Source organism: Nomascus leucogenys, chromosome 10 (genome assembly GCF_006542625.1).
Source record: "Nomascus leucogenys isolate Asia chromosome 10, Asia_NLE_v1, whole genome shotgun sequence".
Classification (NCBI taxonomy): Eukaryota; Metazoa; Chordata; class Mammalia; order Primates; family Hylobatidae; genus Nomascus; species Nomascus leucogenys.
Window position 1 is genome coordinate 27162031 of NC_044390.1, and position 17553 is coordinate 27179583.

At 33.3% G+C, this 17553-nt stretch overlaps 1 protein-coding gene across 8 annotated transcripts in view; it reads right to left on the reverse strand.

Moving 5' to 3' along the window:
• Positions 1–17553, reverse strand: part of NAV3 (neuron navigator 3) — a 657172-nt gene that overhangs the window by 41122 nt on the left and 598497 nt on the right. For all 8 annotated transcript variants that reach the window (XM_030819929.1, XM_030819928.1, XM_003259582.3 and 5 more), the window contains 2 exons: positions 11591–11674; positions 3092–3203 (listed from right to left, as the gene is read on the reverse strand). In XM_030819929.1, the coding sequence (XP_030675789.1) occupies positions 3092–3203; positions 11591–11674 (196 nt within the window). The remainder of the gene's footprint in view (positions 1–3091; positions 3204–11590; positions 11675–17553) is intronic.

Genomic DNA, 17553 nt, shown 5'->3' on the forward strand with positions numbered 1-17553 from the left:
TAAATATGTTTGTAAACAAAAATATTTTATTATAGACTCTAGTCATGTATCAAACTTTGTTAATGAATGTGATGCATTAATTTAGAGGAAATAGAAACACAATCACAAATTGGTGTGTGGTTTTGTGATAGTCAGGCCTGTCTATAAAACTGCTGCCTCATTCCAAATATATCTTTTAAGATCATATGTTAAAAATATATATTCCATAAATATTTTAAGGGCCTCTAAAAGTGAATTTCAGTGTGATTTCCAATATAAATTTATACACCATACAATTACCTTAATAACCCACGGAAAGACACATAATCAGTCCAACTGACTGTTTTTTCCATGTAATGTCAATAGTCAATGTGATAAGAATCACTTTGTGATTAAATCATTAAATTTAATGCTGAGTTTTAATATTACAGAAATACAATCTAACTATCCTGTATACATTCAATCCCTTATAACCAGTGGTTTTTGTTAGTTTTAAAACCTAGCAAATTATTTTTTAATATTTCTTGACCAATTTAGATATTAGCTGTTATTTTTCACCTTAAGCACCACCCCTCCCACATTTCTGAGCAAAGGAATTCCAATTTTTCAGTTTCTGTAGATATATTCAGCTACCTGTTGCCTAAGATAAAAGGAATCCTTTCAGCAAGTTTCACTTCGGTGACTTGTGCTGTGTGAAAGTAAGGATTAAGGCTTTTAAAATCCCTTCTGGACCTATTTACGACATGAAGATTTAGAACATAAGCTGCTTTATTATAGCTCTAAGATAAGCTTTAAATATGCAGTAATTTTCCATGCATCACATAAATCACTCCCCCACATGGAAAGTTTCTAAATTCTTGAAAGAAGTAGCCCCTACAGAACTACTTTGTCCTTCAATTTAAGCATATCTCACTTTATATAATTGTTTTCCTAACATTTAAATTGAAATTCATTTAAAAATTACTTTATTCTTCTTTTAAAAATTCAAATAAACCCCTTTTATGTGCAAGACACCATCGTGGGCATCTTGATGTCTTTCAAAAGGGTGAAAAAACAAGCTCTACTATTGTGCATCAGGAAAGACATACCTTAAACAAAAGCCCCATAGTATAATGTAATTTTAAGAAGGGAAGTATTGCTACTTCCAGAAACATATCACAGGGGATTTCATTCAGTGTAGGGGTCAAGGAAGCATATTTAGTTTCACTGCTGCTGCGGTGTCTCAAAAAGTTTTTAGTTTTTATGCTGATCAAACAAGGTAGAATATTCTAAATGGAATGAACACAATTCATAAAGAACTTATGAAGAATTGAAAAAAAATTCAGGATAGCTGAAATATGGAATATGCAATGCAATAACAGAACAAGAAGTCTATATGTGTATCATCTGGCACACAATTGGTTATGAATAAATATTTGCTGAATAAATGAAGCTGGTGAAGAGAGATGATGTCATGTGGAGGAGTCTGTATTCCATTCTAAAGGCAATGGGATACCTGTAGATGTGTTTCTCCATGACTATTCTGGCTTCAGCGTGAAGACTGGTGTTAAAGCAGGATAAGATTAAGAAGAGGAAGGCTATTTAGGGGTTTGTGGTCATGGTTCAGGAGAGAGGCGATGGATCGCGAGAGTAAAATTACAGAAAAGTTAACAGATCCAAGAGATATTTAAGGAGTGGGATCAACAGATCTTGGTAATTTATTCAATGAGGAGAGGAGGAGTTATGAAGAATACTTAGATTTCTGGCTAAATGGAAGGATGGTGGTGCTATCTACTGAGGCAAAGAGCACTGAAGGAGCAGCAGGTCTGAGACAGAAGACAAGTGCAAGTTTGGAGACGTTAGGTTTAAGATGCAAAACAGACATCCAAAGATATCCACACGGAGTTCTCTCTTGGCAGCTGGATATACAGAGCCTGGCCTGGAGACCTAGATTTGACAGTTATTAGCTATTAGCACATTAATAAAAATTACAGCTAGAGTATGAGATGATTTTCTATATATTTTTAAATAGGACGCATAGAATCATAATGGAAGAGAGCTTAGGATATCAACAATTAACAAATGGATACAGAAGAGTGAATTTACAAAAGAAATATTGAAAAAATATTTCAAAGGAGCAGAAGAAAAATCAAGAATGTATGATGTCATGAACATTAGAAAAACTGAATGTTTCACATAGGAAGAAATGAATATCAGTATCAAATGCTGTTTCCATGTCTGTCTAATACAATAAGAATTTTAAATGTTTTACTGAATTTAGTGTCATATAAGTTTCTACTGATCCTGGAGAGCATCGTTTTGGTGGAGTGGAGGGAAAAGGAGCTACACTCCAGTGGTCTAAAGATGGTTGGTGGCTGAAGACATTGAAAGATTTCATAAAATTTTTCTCAGAATTCTTCTGGAAATGAAAAGAGAGATAATAAGGCATTCATGTTTTAGGACAGGATTTTTTAAGCTGGGAAAGAGTTGAGCTCATTGAATGCCATTGAAAAGTGTCGGGAAATGAGTAAATAGAACCAATGTAAAGGAAAAAAATGACACGATATTAATAATGAACATTTCTTCAGTGGTGAACCCAGGGATAGGGGCAGTGGCAGAAATATTTTCATTGTTTAGAATTGCTTAAGCATAGGAATAATTTAAAACAGACCTACCTTTCACCCGTTGTTTTTATTGTTTTAAAATTATCTACAGGAAATGAACCTTTTTATAGCCTCCATCCAGGAAAAGTTGTTCCCAATGCCCACTGCTTGCTATATCATCATATTGACTATTTCATTTTTAAATACAGATCTAGATTATCATACTCATTAATGAGTTTGTTTTGCCTGAAGTCAGATATGCATGTATTAACCAACCACTCCATCTCCATCTCCACTGAATCAAGTAGAGAGATGTGTACACAACTATAGAACCAAATTTCTTAATATCAGTTTAAAAATTACTTGATAATGATAGTCACTGTTCTAAAATTCTAGGATTCTGACCACATTAATACCAACGTATTCATTATAAAAGGCAGTGACACTGAGTAAATGCAGTTTTACTGTAATTAATAAATAAAATAGATGCCTATTATATTGGGTGGAAATGAAATGATTCCTAAATATACCTTTGGGAGGATGGTCTGGACCATTCAGCGCTCCCTGAATAGCCGCCTGGGCAGCAGAATTCTGAGCCTTCAGCATTTCAATGGTTTCTCTTAGTTCTATAAGTTCAGATTCCTGTGAAATAAACAGAGTTTGGAAGCTTTAGTAACCAGAAAGAAAAATAAAATCTCCTTGCTCATAGTTGAATTAAAAAGGTTTGATTTTATGTAGTAACAACTTCCTGGAAGATTTGGATGCTTAGCTGAACTTGTCAAGTTGTACCTAATAACTTCTTTCTTAGCTAAAGTAAAGGAGGTGGTTTTTGTTTGTTTGTTTTTCTTAGTTATTGTCTTATAAAAGAGATATGAATAGTCTTTATTCCTTTCAAAGGGTGGCATCCAGAACTCACCAGTACAAAGTAAAGCAGAATATCACACCACTCATTTCAGATAACACACTTACTAATATTACCTATGATTACATTAGATATTTAGATATCACTATTGCACCGTTGCATTGTATTGTATTTATTGCCAACTGCAAACCTGAAGTTTTGTCAAATGAATGATTTCAGATTTTGTTTGAAGTATTTTGTGCCTGCAAAATTGATTATTCGTATTTAAGTGTAAAACGTGGAACTTACCCCTAATTCCTATTAAATGCCATCTTATTAAATTCTGATGCCATATCAAAGTCATGTTACATTCTGATCCTTTTTCATTCAGTAACTCCTAATGTGGAGACCTAGTCTCACCAAGCCAAAGCAACACAGGGATAAAGTAAATAAAAATATATGTATTATACAATTTTTAAATAATAGTTAAATTACAAACAAAGCACCTTACAGATCAAATTTTAATAAAGCATATATTTTCTTTTTGAATTTAGAGTAATTTTAAGATATGTCCCAATAAAAATATTTGCACAAATTTGAACTTTCATAGTTATTTAAGTGAATTATTTTATCAGAAATAACTCATTTTTGGAAGATAAAATAACTCAAAAAAAGATAAAAAGAACTGAGTATTGTTTCAGTATAGACCATATTTCCATTAGAAGCTCAGTGACAAGGGATATCTTTCTTGATGGTAATATAATCCTAAAAATCAGATCTTTGTCAGCCTCTTAGAGGGAGAATCCCTTGGTAATGTATTTGTCATTCTTCATTGCCTTTAGCATCTTTGGCAGAAAGCCAAAGAATTGGGCCTCGGTTCTTCATTCTCTGGTAAATAATTTCTCTTTACTCAATGTCTCCCAAAATATACATTTTAAAAAGATCATCCACAGCAGCCTTTGCAGAAAATTGCTTCATACATGGGAATATCTGGTGAGTATTCTAACCTTAGACACTTAAAAAAAAAAAGACAGATGATGCTAATTGAAGTGATATCCAAGTTTGAAATAGATACCTGGCACCTCATATATCTATTTTCATTGGATACCTGACATCTTCCAGATAGAAAACAGTCACATTTAAAACAAACAACCAGACCTTCTTATGCACTTTTAGTAGCTTATGAGTGGAAGAATCTCTCATAATGAAAAATCAACAGTAACCTCCTAAATTTATAGATGGGTCTTCAAATACTTGACTGCAATTCATTTCGACTATATTTATTATAAAAGAAGAATATAATATTTGTGGGAAATTTCCAGTGTCATGACAAAAGTCAGACCAAATGCATCATAATGACTCAGTCTCTCCAATTTTTATATTCTGTCCACTGCCAGATTAGCAACAGATTTTACCAAAACTTAATATATTTTCCATTTAAAAATATCCCCCAAGAAATAAAATATTTACTGAAAATTCAATCTGCTCCTACTGGAAATTTATTCAAAAAGAAATAAATGGTACATAGTGGAATCATGGAATGTAAATATTAATTATACAACATAAATACTAGAACGCATATTAAATTCTAATTAAAATCAGATTTTTATCCTTAAATTTAAGATCAATTATGCTTGTACTATGGATTAAAGTCTGTTAAAACATTTGCCTGTGGCTTTAAAGGAAAAAATTGGAAATGAGACCTCATGCCAACAGTGTCAAACAATTAAGCTTAGCTTTGAGTTAGCTGACTTATTTCAGTGTCAAAATGTTCAGCTGTTCACGAGAAATCTCTTATAAAACCTGTTTTCAAAAAGATAAAATGTAGAACGTTCAGGCAATGTTGCTTTTTCAGAATATCATGTTTAATATGAAACAGAAAAATGATCACTTTCTAATATTAATTATCTTTTAAAAAGCAATAGATATTAGCAGGTTAGTTGTTACTCAATGTGGCACAATATATGTAAAAGGAAGAATAACTAGTTAAGAAAAATATATGCTATATAACTTGAGAGAATCATATCTATGAAAAAAATTAGTTCAACCAAATTCATACTGTTATTTCTTTAAAACTTTATGAGTATAAGCAAACACCTATAAAATATTCCATAGTCTTTGATAAAAAAGATAGCCAAATTCTACATTGATTGACATAATCTGTTCAAACTTGCACTAGTTATCTTTCCATATTTGCAAAATTCCTTCCTTCTCTCTCATTTCAGTTAATGAGATCTGCTCTCACCTTGCACTCAAACCACACCCATCTCTTTTCTCTGAGCTTTCCATATAATTTTTCCCTTTATTTAAATATCCTTCCTCACTGTTAAAAGCCATGGTAAAATATCTCCACGCTTGTGAAACCTGTTTTCCTGTCAGAAAAAAAATGAAAATGTGCTTCGAGACTATTTAATGTAGTTTGTTTAGTTGTTGATGAATATATTTTTTCACTTGATTTATGATCTCCATAAATACTGAGATGATTTTGTTGAAATGGTCTGGTCTGTGTTAAACAGATGTGTCTCCCATTGAAAGAATAACATAAAACTTTAACTTTATTGCATATGCCTTTTTTTTTTTGCAGAAGGGTGTCTGATTACCTAGTGAGTGGGGTACCATATAAAAAACATCAAAAATTGTATTATTTATTACAACCAGGAAGTCTTATTTTGGCTAAATCAGTGGAATCACCTCCTTTGGATGAGAACACAGTCAGGTTTTCCTTTCTCTCTTTCCCAATAGTATTATAGAGATAAACATAAAGAATTTTAAAATAAAAACTAAACTGATACATACAAATTTTTCAATAGTTTATTTCTAGTTTTCATTTTTCTTCTTCATAATTATGGTTAGTTCACATTTATTTTTTAAGATATATTTTCTCAGGTTTCTATAATGCATAGAAATTGTAATGTGGCCTTCAGATGCAACTAATAATTTTTATTTTATTTTTGTCCATAGTGGGGAGTTTGGATGAGGTATATGATTAGAAATGAATTCCCGACATAGCTAACTATAAAATCATTAGATATTTAAAAAATATTTTCATACAATTTCTTTACGTTGAAGGGAAACATAGAAGACGCTCAAGTTTTGAGAATCCTTAATAATCACTCAGAAAAAAACTGAAAAAATGTATATGCCATCAAGATACGGATTTAAAGTCTACTCTTCCAATTCAGTCATTTCCAGTTTCTTATTCTCATTAAATACTAAAGAGAAGATTGAGGCTGGGATAATTGTGCAAAGGATTTTAGGAATAAGATAATCAGATCATATTTTGTTACTTCACACTTTTCAAAAATGATAGACATTTTAAAACCTGAGAACCAAACTAAGATTTCATTTTCCTCCAATGAGTTATTCAAGATAATGATGCCCCAACACCTGCTGAGCTTGTAAAGTTCTAGTTTTCCATGAAAGTTTCTCATGTTAAAGAAGCTGAATGGAGTCAATGTCTCTTTTCACAGTTTTATGCATGTATCTGAGGCTAAACAATTCATTCAGGTCAGGCTTGAAATTCTTCCAAATAAAATGATCAAATTTTCTGTCAGAATACTAGCCTTTCCTGGTGGTCTTTCCAACCCAGTTTCTTAACTATACCCAATCTCTTTCCAAATTTCTCACTAATAAAGACTTTGTTGAGAACCCCAAAGCTTGGGACAATCTCATCAAGTGTCATCAACTAACTTGACCTTCTAGGCAAGCCTGTTTAAATTTTCCACCGCATCTGCTTTTTAGGTCCTCACGTTGGCACTAAGTTAATCTCACACTTCCCAGCTCTAGTTTCCTTAAACAGGTCCTCCCTTCCCCACTCCATCATGCATCTGAAGTCTTGCTAATTGTTCTACTGAAATAACCTGGCCATCCCTATTGCGTCTAGTTTCAAATAAATTACATTGACCAAATACCAGTAGTGTAAGTAATTTGAAAATTTTAAATTCACATTATTCTATGCCCTAAAGATTAAGGGATGCATCATCTGACTCCAGCAATATATATTTTTAAAAACACTTCTAGATGGCAAATATCATAATGTAAATTAGGGAGAGTTAATGTAAAAATCATATTCAACTAAATTTTTAGTTGCAGCATTATCTATTTTCAAATATTTGGTTTCAAATTCCCTTATTTTGAAGGTTTCAATTCCTGTTTTGTAGTCACCCAAAAAAAAGTTTCAGAGAGGTAACGAATGAGCAAACTACTAGGCTTTACGATTAGCATAGGAGTCAATATCTGAGCTTCCACTCATACAAGGGGATATTGCTCTGCCCTGCTCTGACCTTCTAACAAGAAAAACCTATCATACCTTAACATATGTTCTAATTGCCTTGGCATGACAGCTACAGGGAACTAATTTGAAAGTCTTCTCAATTTTAAATTCTGAAATATTTAGCTGTGAATATAGCTTTAGTAAATTTGAACACAAGGATTTAGAAGTAGTTCTGTAAAAATGTTACTTATAAAAATATAGTTTGCTGGATTCCTGGAAGTTGAGCCTTTCTCAACTGGCATTCTGTGAGAAAATTAAGCCCTGCACAATGATTTGAGTAGCAATTTCCTTGATTCTGACAAGAGTGATACATAGCTAGTACCATTCTAGATGGTGAGAAAAGAAGTTATTTCAGCACATATAATGGATGCCTCAGGGCATTAGGTTTAATTTTTTTTCATATAATCCTGGTGAAGAAGTGCTGTTGAAGAGACAACGATCTGAAATCAGGATAAAATTCTTGACCAAACTACGCCAATATCACAGTCTACTGAGTCCTAGGTTAGATACACGGTAATGCCTAGAGATAATTTCACTCCCCAGCAAGCATATTAACAATTCTCTTAATTTTTACCTACTTACAGACTTACTATTATATAACATGTCTTCTTTTAGCAGCTATTGCGAATACTGTTTAACTTTCAGAAAATGCTGCCAGATTGATCACTAACTTTTTTTTTTTTTTTTTTTTTGTAATTTTGATTTTTTTGAGACGGAGTCTCTCTCCGTCACCCAGGCTGGAGGGCAGTGGCGTGATCTCAGCTCAATGCAACCTTCACCTCCAGGGTTCAAGCAATTCTCCTGCTTCTGCAGATGTTTCCTTTGAGAATGCACATGACATTGTACTGAATATAATAGCATGATAATTTTCTGCCTTCTGAGTTATTCATACATGTCTTTTCTTTCTTACTAGGCTATAAGTATATAAAACCAGTGTTCTGCCACACAAATTTGGCAAGAGATTCGGTGTTATTTGGCATCTGGAAATAGGAAAAGTGTTAGGAGTGAATCCCTCTCTATTCAAGGGAGTTATTTTGGTCTATAAATCAAACAACAATTTTGATGTAGTTTCAGGCTATTAATGCCATGTGATTGCTGAAAATCACACTGTGAAGCCCAAATACTAGAATCTGAGTCTTAATCTAGTTTATCCATTTTTAAAGTATGTAATCAAGAACATGTAACCACCTTGGCCTTTGTTACTTCGTGTTTTAGCTTCCAACCCAGCTTCTCAGTATCCTCATTCTCAGCTTTACTTTTTTCGGTAGTGCTTATCATCACCTGAAATCCTATGTTTTAATTATATATTATATATATGTATTTTATATATATATTTGTGTATATATATATGTATATATATATTTTATATATATGTATTTTTTTTCGAGACAGAGTCTTGCTCTGTCGCCCAGGCTGGAATGCAGTGGCATGATCTTGGCTCACTGCAACCTCCACCTCCCAGGTGCAAGTGATTCTCCTGCCTCAACCTCCTGAATAGCTGGGACTACAGGTGCCCACCACCACACCTGGCTAATTTTTGTTTCTAGTAGAGATGGGGTTTCACTATGTTGGCCAGGCTGGTCTTGAACTCCTGATCTCAGGGAATCCACCTGCCTCGGCCTTTCAAAGTGCTGGGATTACACGTGTGAGTCACCACACCTGGCCTGTTTTAATTATATTTTTATTATCATCTGTGACCTCCTAAAATATAAACTCCATGATAAAGAGATACATATATGTGATATATATGAGAAATATCAACTCCATGAGGAATATTACATATATGTACAATATGCTTTTAGAGTTCTGGTAGATATGTATGTCTATAGATATAGACCTATATCTATCATTCTATATCTATATTTTCTGTACTGTTTTGTTGTTAGAAGAGCACAAATTCAATATAAACTTCATGAATGACTAAATAGACAAATGAACCTTATAACTTGGGGAAGGGAGTTTAAGAATCTCTGCTCTATACTTCACAAGCCTTTTCTCAGGATTGTTGAATCACCAGAGAGCAATATACCCTTTTATCTCAGCTCCCTGAAGAAATGCCTTTAGTGAAATATGATTAAATGTTATGCCCTTAGCTTTTAGAGAAATGTCCATTTGAACAGTGATTTTGTCTTTTGTTATTCCATGACCCCAATTTAAAAACCTTGGCAATAAATTCGTCCTTGAATTTAGTGCCAAAGAGTTTGTCTCTTCAGTCTAAATTATGCTCTTCTGGCCAGAAAATGAGAATAAAACACACCTAACAATCTCCCTTTGTACCATAGCTTCCTTGAAATTCAATTCAGTTCAGTGCCTTGCAGTAGTAATTATCTAGGCTGAGGTATATTGTTATATACATTATTCTACTGGTTTTAATTAGATTCTGTCCTTGAATTATACCATTTCATATTGCAAATAATTTTATAGGCTTTTAAATATCACTTTGAGAATAGGCAAGTTATAATCTCAAATTAATAAACTAGTTAACCATGATTGTTGTGTGTATACAGTTTGCAATTCAAAAAAAAGTGATTTTATTTTCAGTTAAAAAAGTGATAAGGACAATATGAGACATTCTGATATCTTCTGAGAAAATTTTATAATTTTGGCAATGTTATTTTAAGGATAATGTAGACACATTATAAAATCTCTTATGTTATAGAAATTATTTTTAAATATTCAGGCTTTAATCATAGGCATTATAAGTTAACATACCTCTACATTTTTTTTGCAGTTTCTATGAGAAAATTCACTTACAGATATAACAGGGTTCAAGAAAATATTGGGTGGAAGACAAAATTCTATTAATTTTGGCTTATTAAAGATATTAAGACTTAAATTCTAACACTTGTTTCCAGCAATATGCTTGGTATATGCCCAGTGAGGAATTTGGTGTTATCTTATAATTTTCAAGGGGAAAAGAGAAATGCAAAGGAAGGTAATATTTTTTGGTAGCCCCTAGCATGTGACATGATAACAGTATCTGACTTACTCCTCATGGTGATCCTACAAGGTGGTTATTATAATCTCCACTTCTAAGAAGGTGAATTTGAAGTTCAAGAAAGGTTAGATAAACTTGCTCAAGATTACCCAGCTTTTAACAGACATAGCCAGAATTCTCATTCAAGAATACTGGGGCCCAGTGTTTTTATTCTTTCCCATCAGCTGCTCTAAAAAGCCTTCTAATTCTATTTGCTGGGTTCTTATATTACACAGTGAAGTGACAAGCTGCAGCGAAAAAGAGAGACGGAGACAGAAAAGAAGGAAGGAAGGGTGTAAAGGAGGAGAAAGGAAGGATGGAAAAGAGACAGGAAGGAAGGAAAGAAAAGGAAAAAGGAAGAAAAGGAAGGAAGGGAGGGAGGGAGGAAGGAAGGGAAAGTTTATGTTTCAAAAGGAGTTTGTTAGCTGTGCTAGAACAGATTTTCCAGGAATGGATAATATTCTCTCTCACAGGCAGGGTATACGGAGAATATGAGAGAGAATACAATGTGCTAGTAATACTTGGCAATTATAAGAATTTTCGATTTTCTCTCTTGATTTCATTGAACTATTCATTCTGTGTTTTAAAAATAAACTTTTGTAAAGTGACAAAATTTGGTAATACGTACTACTTTTGTAAAGCTAATCACAGGCCTTACAGAATCTAAAGACAGAACTGAAGCCATTCCTATGGATAGAGGAACACATTCCTGAAAATACCCAAAACTTTTGATATAATGGGTCTCTTTGAGAATTAGATGATCATTTATGCACATTTACAGTTTTCACCCACCTTGGTCTCCCAAACTGCTGAGATTACAGGCATGAGCCTCTGCACTCAGCCTGGAATATTATTTGTAAGGAGCTTCAGGTATTATTTAAGAATCCTATGCAATTTACTGTCTTCTTTCAGTCTCCAGTGGCAATTTCTGAACATACCTTTTGTTCCGCTGTCATAGTTAGACTTTGCAATCGGCCAGTCATATTCCCTAAGCTCTTTTCAAAAGCTGCTACCAGGTGAGCCTGTGAACAGAATGGAAGAAACATAGTTTAAATGTCAGAATCTTACGTGGATGGATGAAAAGCCTTCATTTTACAAAATGCTTAATTTCATGTGTTCCAACTCTTTAAATACTATGACTATCATAATTAGCTCTGACTGGTGACTCTTCTTCAACACACATTTTCATTCATCTTTTCTAAACTTTGTCTTCTTAAAATCAGTGTTTCAGCCTCCTGACATTTAATGTGAGTTTAACTTCTGAAAGAAGATAGTATTTTGCAAGTAATAACTCCTTCTGACTTGCACATCATGTAGAGATTTGACACTCACAATGCCAAATATAAAGTTCTGATCTGCCAAGTTTTTAGACTTAAAGCCCAAAAAGAGGTCACTGAAATGGACAATGGACAAATGTTCCTCATTTTTATACTTTCATGATGACCTTTGCAGATATTGTTAGCTGCTCTATTGTAATGATACGCTCCGTCAAGTGTCAGACATCTGCTGACAGCTAGAACATTATCTTTACTCTTTTTCTACTTACAAAGAATTGAATTGAAAAGAGTTATCTTTACTTTCCAAACTCTTTTCAATAAAAGGGCTTTTCTACTTCATATCCCCTTCAATGAAGGAAATATAGGTAAGCCAGTTAGAAATAATATTCCGTCATATTTTATTTCACAGTAAGCTTTTGTGGCTTTCGGGTTTTATTTTAAATATCATAGAATTATACATATTGTAGTACATAACTATAACTCTTATGATTAAGAAGTATTTGACAATTTTATTAAAGCTCAAAAATAGGCCAGCTTCCATTTGCATGCCCTTATGCAACAACTTGAACCCAAAATATTAAAATGAAGAGGCACTTCAATCTCTCACCATGGCCTGAGTAGAACTACAGGTACATTATCTCAAACTGATAAAATTTTATTGTGTCCCTAAAAGGATATAAGGACTTAATATTTTGCAAACTAAGTCTATAATAAACTATACCTATATATGGGGCAAAATTTGGAAATCTTTGGCCAAAAATTAATTTCTTTTTGAAAGACATGAATAAGATGACTTAAATAAAATATATCTCCATGTACTTATAGCAGAGTTGAAATGCTGAGGCACCTACTATCAAATGGATCACAAAAATCCAAAGAATTAAGGATTATTACTTAATAATGGAAATATATTCCATTATTGGTAACAGTTAGAATGTACATGTTCCTTCCATTAGCATTATGATATAAAGGTGCATGTTCCTAGCTCTGAATTCATCCTGGGATGCCTTTCTTTACCTGATACTGCAATATGGAGAAAAACAATTTGTAGAGAATACATCTACTAAAGTTTAATCCATCAGAACAACTCTTTATTATCTTTTTCCACTCCTTCCCCCTTCCTTCTTTTTCTCCTGCCCCTCTTCTTTCTCTGTCTCACACACACCCACCCACTCTCCACACACCCTTACCCTTGAGATTTATACACCAAATTTGTTAGCAGATTTAATTGAATAAATACCACTAAAAAAAGTATCATAGTTTAAAAATTTTCAATGACAAGCATGGAAAGTGATGATATCAGACCTAGTAACTGAAAAATTAGCATAAGGCTATGCTCATTTTTTCCTATATTTTAACTTTTAATTATTTATTTTATTCTTTTACTCAGTGTCTTGCTGCCACCCAGGCTGGAGTGCAGTGCCACAAACCCTAGCTCACTGCAGGCTTAAACTCCTGGGCTAAAGTGATACTCTTGCCTCAGCCTCCCAAGTAGCAAGAACTATAGGCATGTACCAACATGCCCAGCTACTTTTTTTTTTTTTTTTTCCATTTTCTGTAGAGATAGTGCCTCACTCTGTTGCCTGGGTTACTCTCCAACTCCTGGCCTCAAGTGATTCTTCCCACCTTGGCCCCGCAAAGTGCTGGCTGGGATTATAGGTGTGAGCCACCATACCCGAATTTTACCTTTTCAACTGTGGAAAAATCCACACATATATAAAAGTGAACAAAATGAAAACAGCCCCCTGACTTATCACATAGTGAACATTCATGTATTCACCAGCCAAGTCAAGAAATAGGACATTTCAAGAACCAAGAAACTCTTCTTTGTCCCTCTCTTATCATTATTCCCTCTTCCTTCCCCAAAGATAACCTCTACATAACTTCTGTGGTAATTATTTTCTTGCTTTTCTTTATAGTTTTTCCTACCCAAGCTTACACTTTTAAGCACTATGTTTAGATATGCCTGTTTTAAAAACTACCCAAGGGTAATCAAATGGCATGATTCTTTTGTGGTTTTCTTTTGCTTTACGTGGGTTTTGAGATTCATCCATGTGGTATGTAGCATAACTTAGTTTTTACCGTATAGTATTCGCATATGTGAATTTATAATATACATGCCCATGACGGTCATTTCAGTTTAACCTGTTAGAAATATTCCCACTATGCCCATAAAATTGGTTACTAAAACCTAAAACTAAAATTGTGTGTTTTCTTTTAAAATAAGGAAAATTATGGCAGAAACGCTTTATTAACACTTACTAAATGAAATGTAAGATTTTACTCAATATTTCAGTTTTCATTCTCCTTATAGTGGAGAAATGTAAGGTTTAATCATTCTACTATGAATCCTTAAATGTGAAACTTGAAGAAAATTACTCTCCTTTACCCTTTGTGCATACTTTATCAGTTTAATATGAATTAAAATTTAACAAAGAAATCGGGATTGTAAAGAGTATGCTGTATAAACTATATTACTTACATTTTGTAGCTATAAGTAACCACAAAATATTTATGATTAGAATGGCAGTTTGTAATTATGCACAAAAAACTTATAACTGGTTACTAAAGAACATTTTGAGTCGTGTTGTTTTCAATGAAATGTATGTTATGATTATGTTAGTGAAAAACACCTACAACCATCTGATCTTCGACAAACCTGACAAAAACAAGCAATGGGGAAACCTGAAAAAACAATTAATAAATGATGCTGGTAGAACTGACTAGCCATATACAGAAAATTGAAACTGGACCACTTCCTTATACCTTATACAAAAATTAACTCAAGATGGATTAAAGACTTACAAGTAAAATCCAAAATCTATAAAAACCCTAGAACAAAATCTGGGCAATATTATTCAAGACATAGGTAAGGGCAAAGATTTTATGATAAAAACTCCAAAATCAATTGCAACAAAAGCAAAAGTTGACAAATAGGATCTAATTAAACTAAAGACCTTCTGCACAGCAAAAGAAACTATCATCAGAGCGAACAGACAATCTGCAGAATGGGAGAACATTTGTGGAATCTATCCATTTGACAAAGGTCTAATATCTAGAGTCTACAAGGAACTTAAACAAATTCACAAGTAAAAAACAAACTACCCCATTAAAAAATGGGCAAGGACATGAATAGACAGGATATGAACAGACACTTAAAAGAAGACAGTCATGCAGCCAACAAACATATATAAAAAAAAAAAGCGTAACATCAAAGCCACAATGAGATACCATCTCACAGCAGTCAGAATGGTGATTATTAAAGTCAAGAAATAACAGGTGCTGCGGAGGTTTCTGAGATAAATGAATGCTATTACACTGTTGGTGGGAGAGTAAATTAGTTCAACCAACGTGGAAGACAGTGTGATGATTCCTCAAAGATCTGGAAGCAGAAATTGATCCAGCAATCCCGTTACTGGGTATATACCCAAAGGAATATAAATAATTCTATTATAAAGATACCTGCATGCATTATGTTCACTGCAGCACTAGTCACAATAGCAAAGACATGAAATCAACCCAAATGCCAATGATAAACTGGATAAAGAAAATGTGGTCATATACACCATGGAATACTATACAGCTATAAAAAGGAATGAGGTCATGTCCTTTGGAGGGACATGGATGGAGCTGGAAGCCATTATCCTCAGCAAACTAACACAGGAAGAGAAAACCAAACACCACTTCTTCTCACTTATAAGTGGGAGTAGAATGATGAGAACACATGGGCACATGGTGGGGAACAACACACACTAGGGCCTGTCAGTGGGAGTTAAGGGAGGGAGAGCATCAGGAAGAATAGCTAATGGATGGTGGGCTTAATATCTAGGCGATGAGTTGATCTGTGTGGCAAACCACTATGGCGTATGTTGACCCATGTAACAAACCTGCATGTCCTGCCCTTGTACGCCAGAACTTAAAAGTTGAAGAAAAAAATATTGTCTTAAGCTTATCTCACCTTGGTTTAGTTTATCAGATTAACATTGTTACTTTAGAAGTTATGAGAGGCTAAATTTCTCACTCAATAGGGTAAATGGAAAAGGAGGCAAATAAGGGAAAATTTTTCTACTAATGATAATCTTTATCACCTTAATGAAGAGAAAATGGAAAGTAAGACTGATTAAACTTATAGGGTATCACATCTTGTCTGAGAGACTTTATAAAACGACTTTTAAAAAATATGGATTTTCAGGGGGGTTGTTAATGACAGTTTACTTGGTTCTGATTTTTCCTTTAGCAGTTGCATAATTTTAAGGTCAGAGTAAAATTGTATTAATATGATGATAAATATCCCCTGACTTGTGTTAGGTGAAGTCTATAAAGGTAATAAAATAGACAAGACTGAGTATTAGTAAAGGGAATATCATTTCAATCCATACTCTCTTTGGTTTTGGAATCATACAATGTATTAGGTTGGTACAAAAGTAATCTGAATAGATATGTAAAGAGAATTACTATGATGCCACACAACAAGATGAAATATCATTATACATAATGTCTACATTTTATTCCTTCATATAGATTAGAGACAGCCCACTGACAAATTAAAAACACTCTAGGCATATATATATACACATATATATATAATATATAGTAATATATATACTATATACTATATAGTAATATATACTATATATTATATATAGTATATATTACTATATAGTATATAGTAATATATAAATATATAGGTGCATATATAGGCATATAGGTATACCTAGAGTATATATATTATATAGTATTTTATATATGTATTTTATGAAGGCATATATATATGTGTGTATATATATATATACACACATACACATATATGCCTAGAGCATTTTATTATTTATATGGGAAAATATTTTGTATATCATGTATAAATATATAGTATATTATGTATAAATACAAAACATATATTATATGTAATATATATTTACCCATATAAACTTTATATATATTTAAGACTTTATGTTTTAAAATTAGTAGTTAGTTGAACCAAGAATGATTCTGCAACATAAAGTTTCACATTTCTTTTACATTATAAAAAATTGTCCAAACACTGAAGTGTTTCTCATTAATAATATGTACACAATTGTTTTCTCTTAGAAGAGATGCAAAAAAGCAAGAGTAACTAGCAAATTTTATGAAAATATTAAATAAGCAAAGAAGTAGAACACAATCTCAAAATACTCAAGAGATTTTTGGTTAAAAACTTATCTGCTGAAAGGCAAAAAGTACCTTTTGTTTTCTTACACATTCATTCAGTAATGTCTTTAAAAATGTTAGTAATAACTAGCCTTGTGTCCATTTCCAAATTATGTAATGGCTGAGATTTGTAAAGAAAATACGTTAAAAGACAAACAAAAGCATCCCACCTGACCCAGCTGCCTGAAGGTGTGGGCGAGAGGCCAGAGGCTACCTGGCTTATTGTTTGCTATAACCATTTATTTATTTTTATTTATTTATTTATTTATTTTTTGAGACGGAGTCTCGCTCTGTCGCCCAGGCTGGAGTGCAGTGGCGCGATCTCGGCTCACTGCAAGCTCCGCCTCCCAGGTTCGAGCCATTCTCCTGCCTCAGCCTCTCCGAGTAGCTGGGACTGCAGGCGCCCGCCACCACGCCCAGCTAGTTTTTTGTATTGT